The sequence below is a fragment of the Grammomys surdaster genome, unplaced genomic scaffold, assembly GCF_004785775.1.
Source record: "Grammomys surdaster isolate TR1022 unplaced genomic scaffold, NIH_TR_1.0 250297, whole genome shotgun sequence".
Classification (NCBI taxonomy): domain Eukaryota; kingdom Metazoa; phylum Chordata; class Mammalia; order Rodentia; family Muridae; genus Grammomys; species Grammomys surdaster.
In genome coordinates, this window is record NW_021624873.1 from 1 (window position 1) to 7,318 (window position 7,318).

Consider the following 7,318-nt stretch of genomic DNA (forward strand, 5'->3'; position numbering starts at 1 on the left):
TTGGTTTGGTTTGGTTTGGTTTGGTTTGGTTTGGTTTGGTTTGGTTTTTGAGACAGGGCCTCTTGGCTGGGATTGAACTTCTGATTCTGCTGCCTCTACACTCCCTGCTATCAGGTATTTTAATATTCCTTTCCAAACTACCATCTTACAAAAGATAACAGATGATGCTTACCTCCAAATATTGTCTTGGGGCACCCGGGCTGATCCAGTCCTCCATTCGGGTAGAAATCTATGTGTCCTAGGGCTTCCTTGTAGCCGAGTGCTAAAAGAGACCACACACAGCTCGATTGTTCTGGGCTTGGGATTGTGCACATCCTAATGTCACCTGCCTGCAGGGTTAGCCACCGGCTGGGTTGTGGTTGTTCTCATGGCCCTTACTCTATTTAAATGTTCTGCCCAAAGCTGTCGCAAATTGCAGTCACATCTACACCAGGCTGGCTGAGCACAAAAATGGTGACAGGCTGAATTCCACTGTGTCAGAGACAAGAGACTCGGCACTGGGCCACTGTAGGGCTGACAAGATGACCTGTTTCTTCTTTACATTTAGTCAGAGTTTTCTAAATGCCAGAAGATTCTCTTTGCATTGGATAAATCTTCACACAGTGAGCTATGAAATAATTAATTTTTACTTAGTAGATAAAATCTTAAAATGTTTGAATCTGATCTGGAGAAATGGCTCCGTGGTTATGGGTCCTGCCCATTCTTGCTGAGAGCTTGGTTAGGTTCCCAACACCCACATGGTGGCTCACAACCACATGTAACTCCAGTCTCAGGGCACCAGGCACACATGTGGTACACGGACATACATGCAGGCAACACACCTATATTCATAAAAATAAAAGAATAAAAATAAAAATGTTGAACCTAAGACAGGTGTGGTGGCTCACCCCTGAATTATCAGCCCTTAGGAGGCTTAGACAGGGGGATAGCCATGAGCTTGAGGTCAGCTTGGGCTAAAGAGTGAGACCTTGTCTCAAACAGACAGAATGGGATCTAGGATGATTAAAAAAAAAATTAAAAACGGAAATATTTCAAAAGATGGACACCTAGAAACACAATAACCTTATTTTCTCTAGCTATATAAACCCCCAAATAATTAGAAAATACTGTATTAAAAGGTTAGCATAGAACCTTCTGTGGTGGTGCACATTTATAAAACAGAAACCAGTGGTCAGAGACAAGAAGGTTGACAGCTTGTAGTCAGTCTCGACTGCATCAAGCCAGGACAGTCTGGGATACATAGTAAGAGTCTCAGAAAAAAAAAAAGTAAATGTTTGCATATACATGTATATGTTATGTGCAGGATATTGTAGCAATCATGATAGCTCTCCTACTTTGAGATTCTGTGTGTCGGCTGGGTGTCTCACATGCTCTTCCATTTGGGCAGGGGCTGGTAGACCTCAGGTTTGGCTCAGCCATCGTTAGAAAGAACAAAATCTAGGCTCTGCCTCACTGCAATGCTTATACTCTTTCCTTCAAAATTCACTTCTCAAGAATAAAAAAAAAAAAACAAATGGTTTTATTCTCTCCATCTTAAAACGGCACTTAAGCAAGGAACTATTTTTCAAACTATTTTTCAAATGTCACGGTAAGTCATTTCCCCCGGAGATAAACAGTCACTACTTGTCACACAAGGAGTGCCCATGATACAGAGTCAGGGGTAATTTAAAAAAAAAAAAAATGTGTTGTGTCTGTGTGTGTGTTTTTATACACATGTACCAGCATGAACTTGGCGGTCTGGGGACAACCTGTGAGAATCAGATCTCTCCTTGCATCATCAGATGGATTCCAGTGACCAAACTCAGGTCAGTCAGGTTCAGTGGCCGCGAGCACCCTTCCTGGCTGAGCCACCTCACAGACCCCAGGCTGACTTGTTGATCTTTGTTTCCTGGTGCTGGGGCATGCCACACAAACACTACCATTGAATACATCCTCTGCCCTGGGTCCTTGATTTGTTAGCTAGTTGCTCCATAAAGAGGAAGCACAATCAAATGAGCACTCTGCCGCTGCATCCCTCCTCCCTACCTTCCCAGTTGGCTCATCCCGGAGACATTTGGATACAGCAGATATCTGTCCTTTTTATTTTCTCAGCCATAGTCTTGCTGTGTAGCCATGACACCCAACCATGAACATCACCCCAAGACTCCCTCATGTATCACATGACAGATAGGAACCTGGAGACTCACAAAAAGCCCAGAGTAGGCCAGTGGTGCTCTGGGTTGGGAGATACAAGACTCTCAGCCAATGGAAATAAGAGAAAAAGACAGGCCACCCTGGAAGCTAATTGTCACAAACCAGATCTGCAGCGGAGGCAGGGTGGGGGTGAGGGTGGGGGTGAGGGTAGGGGTGAGGGTGGTGGGTGGCTGCTACTGAATGTCTTGGGGCCACTAACTCACAAAGACAGGAGTATTACCGTCGGTGTCGGAGTGGATGACGTCCACGAACTGTGCATCGCTGGGATCTAATCTGTCCTCAGGAGGTCTCCCGTTGAATAAAGGGCCTGCAGGGTCAAGACCTAAAAGAAAAGCAGAGCAGCTTGGCAGCCCCACAGCCGTGAGTCACTGCTCTTTGCATCCCTCCCGGAGAGGATGGCTCCCAGGCTGCAGGGCATGCTCGGGTGAGTAATTGCTAGCATGGCATCCTGCAGTCAGGACTTCTGTCCACAGCCTGCAGCTTTTTCCCACAGTGTGGATGGTTACTCTTACAGTGGCTCTGAGAACAGCTCCTTGAGGAGGCCTGGTTGGGGGAAAGAGCCCCACAGCAGGGAGTCAGCTTAGGTAGAAAAGCTCCTGGCTGGAAATGAAACCCAGGAATTTCCCTTAGGCATGAAGCTACACCCAGTTACATCCTCAATCCTTGACAAAGTTCCACCATATCCCTCAAACCAGCTTTAATTAGCTATGTAGCCCAGGCTGGCCTCTAACTGGATTTCTGTCTGCCTCAGTCTCCTGCATGTCAGGATTAATGGCATCCGCCACTTCCCTGATCTTCCCCATTTTAGGGACGAAGCCCCACTGGGCTCCAGCTTTCACTCACTAATTTGTTGACCAGATCACAAAGCCAGGTTGGCCATTGTGATTCCATCCTCCAGGTGACTTCCCCTGAAGCCCTGGGGGCTCAACCATCATGGCCAGAGCCTGGCCCTCCATCTGCTCATGGTTTCTCTGTCCCTAGCTGAGCCAACTCAGCAGGAAGCTGTGGGACTCTCTGGAGAGGCTAGGTTTGGAAGAGCACTGTGTCACACTACAGATGAGGCAGATCAAATGCATCCCATAATGCCTAAACCGATTCTTGGTCTTGATCAGGGTGAACTGGGCTTCACTGCCACAGCAGTGACACCCCTGGGAAGTCAGGCTTGGGATTCTGGAACCACAGCATGAACCCTGACAAAGCCCCTGCTTACTGGAGCCCTGTGCAAGAGAGAATCTTCCTCAGAATGTAACTTATGCATAGATCTTATGGTTAACCTCATTTTTTATCTCTTGTTTTAGGTGCTGGAGGTTAACCCAAGACCTCGTGTATGCTAATCATGTGCCACCACACAGCCGCTCTCCTAGTCCCTCAGATGCTTTTCTGAGGACATCCCTCCTTCCTGTGTTCCGTGCACAACCAAGATGCAGTTTCTGTGGTTCCGGTTCCTATTTTCTCCTCTCCCAGTATCCTTGAGATTCCTTGAAACATTCCTTCATTTGCCTCTTTCCTTTCTTCTTTGTCCCTCCGCCCCCAGCTTTCTTCTTCTGTCCTCTCCAACTGAAACTGGTGTGGGAGGGTGTGAGGTAACTCCCAGTCACTCAAGACCAACAGGTGGCCTCAATACAACAGGGCCTAACACAGTAGGAAAAACTCCACAGCCTTGGAACGAATTTACCCAGAACCCTCCCCTCTTCACATTGGACACCACCTACCACTTTCAGGCCAAAAAATATAAATAGTAGGTGCTCTGACTTAGAGCCTCTGTAGATCTAGATCAAACATTTAGACCAGGGAGGGCACTGAGAGTGGTGGGGCGGGGAGGAGCTGTCCATGTACCAGCACATATAAAACGGAGGGAAAAGTATGGTCCAGAACCTGAATCCATATTTGCAGTTAAAAGTTTCTAGCAGTCACCTAAAATGTGTGTGTGTGTGTGTATTGCATGCATGTGTATATGCATATTAGCAGATGTGCACATGCGCGTGTGCATATGGAGTCCAGAAATTGACACTGGGTGTCAGCTTGCTCTAAGGACTCCTCTGTCTCAGCCACCCCAATGCTGGGATTACAGGTGAGTCACAACCAGCCTTTATCTAGGTGCTGGGGGTCCAAACTCTGGTCCTTATACTTGTATGACAAGTGCTTTTATCTGCAGAGCCACTTCCCAGCCTAAAATGTTTCAAAAACAAATGGTAATTGATTTTAAGAATGAGGACTGCTCTCTCCTCCAGCTGAGCAAGATGCCCAAAGGAAAGAAGGCCAAAGGGAAGAAGGTGGCCCTGGCCCCGCTGTCATCAAAAAACAGGAGGCCAAAAAGGTGATCAATCCTTTGTTCAAGAAAAGGCACAAGAACTTCGGCATTGGGCAGGACATCCAGCCCAAAAGAGATCTAACTCGCTTCGTCAAATGGCCCCGCTACATCAGGCTGCAGCGGCAAAGAGCCATCCTCTGTAAGTGGCTTAAAGTACCTCCTGCCATTAACCAGTTCACCCAGGCCCTGGACAGACAAACAGCTACTCAGCTGCTTAAGCTTGCCCACAAGTACAGCCCAGAGACAAAGCAAGAGAAGCAAAGGCTACTGGCCCGTGCTGAGAAGAGAGCTGCTGGCAAAGGAGACGTCCCAACTAAGAGACCACCTGTCCTCCGAGCAGGAGTCACTACAGTTACCACCTTAGTGGAGAACAAGAAGGCTCAGCTGGTGGTGATTGCCCATGATGTAGACCCCATTGAGCTGGTGGTTTTCCTGCCTGCCCTGTGTTGAAAGATGGGGGTGCCCTACTCCATCATCAAGGGAAAGGCCAGGCTGGGGCACCTGGTCCACAGGAAGACATGCACCACTGTTGCCTTCACACAGGTTAACTCGGAAGATAAGGGTGCTCTGGCTAAGCTGGTGGAAGCTATTAGGACCAATTACAATGACAGATATGACGAGATCTGCCGCCACTGGGGAGGCAACGTCCTGGGTCCTAAGCACCCCCCACACATACACACACACAAAACTAAATTTTTCTTTTGAGAATATAAGGCTGGGGATATAGCTCAGATCATACAGTGCTTGCCTTGCATGCAGTGATGTCCTGGGTTCAGTTCCCAGCACACAAAAAAGTATTAAATTAAAAATTTTAAATTTTAGCCAGGTGTGGTGGAGCATACCTTTAAACCCAGCACTTGGCAGAGAAAAGTGAATCTCTGTGAATCTGAGGCCAGCCTGGTTTATAGCCAGGGATGTTATACAAAGAAACCAAAAGAGAAAAAATAATTTATTTTTAAAAAATATATACTTAAACCAGACATGGAAGAACTTAAGCGGCTAAGTAAGAAAGGAACACCTCAGATTCAAGGCCAGCTTGGGGGACAAGTGAATTAAAAAATAACTTGGAGGCCGGGCAGTGGTGGCACACGCCTTTAATCCCAGCACTTGGGAGGCAGAGGCAGGCAGATTTCTGAGTTCAAGGCCAGCTTGGTCTACTGAGTGAGTTCCAGGACAGCCAGGGTTACACAGAGAAACCCTGTCTCGAAAGAAAACAAAAAACAAAAAACAAAAAAATACTTAGGCTTCAGAGCTACATCTTACCTCAAAAAGACAAAACAAGACAAAACTGGGTCATTGATGGCTCGGGGGTGGGGGGTAAAGGCTCTTGCCACCACACCTGACAACTTAAGCTCAAGCCCAGGACCTATAGAGCGTAAGGAGAGACAGCTCCTGTAACTGTTACATGCATGGTGTGCCCCGCCCTACACACATATACAAATACAAAATAGAACAAAAATGTAAAAAATAAAAATACTTTATATTTTAATTAAAATTATTTAATATCTAATTACAAAAAGAGAAAATAGTACTCAAAAATTAAAAATAAACAAAACCAGCCAGGTATGGTAGATCACACTTGTAACCTTAACACTTAGGAGTGTGAGGCAGGAGGACTGGCATAAGCTTAAGGCCAGTCTGAACGTAATGAATTTCTAGGTCAACCTGGGCTACAGAGTAAAACTCTTCTTCAACACAGCAAAACAAACAAAATAATGCACCTTGCAACCAACATATCTAAAAGTTGTCATGCCAGTACACTCAATAATAAATGCGAGATTTCCTTTCTTTTTTCCTCTTTCTGAACCTTCATCTTCAAAAGCCAGTGTTTATTTTGGACCTATAGCCCATCTCAGTTCACACTGGCTTCGTTTCAAGTGTCAGTGGCTACAGGTACCTAACAGCTACTGTATTGTTTCTCAAGGGGCGGTGGTCAGACTACCTACGTTTTCTGGTTGAAAATTTAGGTTCCTTATCTTGGCAGCAACTCATGGCAGAGTCTGGGCCTGGCATACATAAGATTCTGGATTCATCTCAGCACCAAACATAGGAAAGAAGGAAGGAAGAGAGGGAGAGGGGGAAGGGAGGGAAAAAGGGAAGGGAGGAAGCTAATGAGAAGTTAAACCAAGAGATATACCTGGAGAAGAGAAGCAGAAGAGAGGAAACTGACAGAGAGACTGCAGGGTGAAGGTGCCAGCCTTACCTACCCTGGTCTCAGGAAATAATAGTGGCTTGTGTTCATGGGTAACAGATCACATTCCACCCTGTGACCCAGTGAGCACACCCAAGCAAGGACACTGGGACTCGGAAATCTCCTGAGACAGCTGGGAGTAAATCTGAGGGTCGGAGAGCCTCACCAGAGGAGAGAACTGGGGACCTCCATGGAGGTAGATAATTGATTTGTGGACCGGAAGTTGAATCCGGGTCTCAGGGTCGGTCACATGGGCCTAGAGTAGCAGAAAGCCTGGCTTGGGGAATTTCTGTAATTAGAGGCTAGGGACACTGCCATTCACGTAGTCAGGAGGACACAGGAGAGAACGTGGGGCTTGGGTAGAACGAGATGCCTGGCTTAAGGGTACATCTGGTCCATTTCTTCCTAGCTCTGTGATCAGTGACCTCAAGTTGGCAGTGACATCATTAGTCACAACCAAGGAAATCAGCGTAGAAAACAGCAATTGTATAAATCATCACCTGCCACTGAACACTGAGCCCCACAGAAAAGGATTTCTAAGGTGAGGCAGACCCAAGCCTCTGTCCTTCTAAGTGTAAGGGGGGGGGGGGGGGGGGGGGGGGGGGGGGGGGGGGGGGGGGGGG

At 47.0% G+C, this 7,318-nt stretch overlaps 1 protein-coding gene across 1 annotated transcript in view; it reads right to left on the reverse strand.

The window, feature by feature from the left end:
- Window positions 1-172: 172 nt before the first annotated feature.
- The window catches only part of LOC114616064 (lipase member H), a gene marked incomplete at both ends in the record, with an annotated part of 10,438 nt that continues 3,292 nt past the window's right edge, over window positions 173-7,318 (reverse strand). The window contains 2 exons of the mRNA XM_028761604.1: window positions 173-262; window positions 2,414-2,515. Of these exons, the coding sequence (XP_028617437.1) occupies window positions 173-262; window positions 2,414-2,515 (192 nt within the window). The remainder of the gene's footprint in view (window positions 263-2,413; window positions 2,516-7,318) is intronic.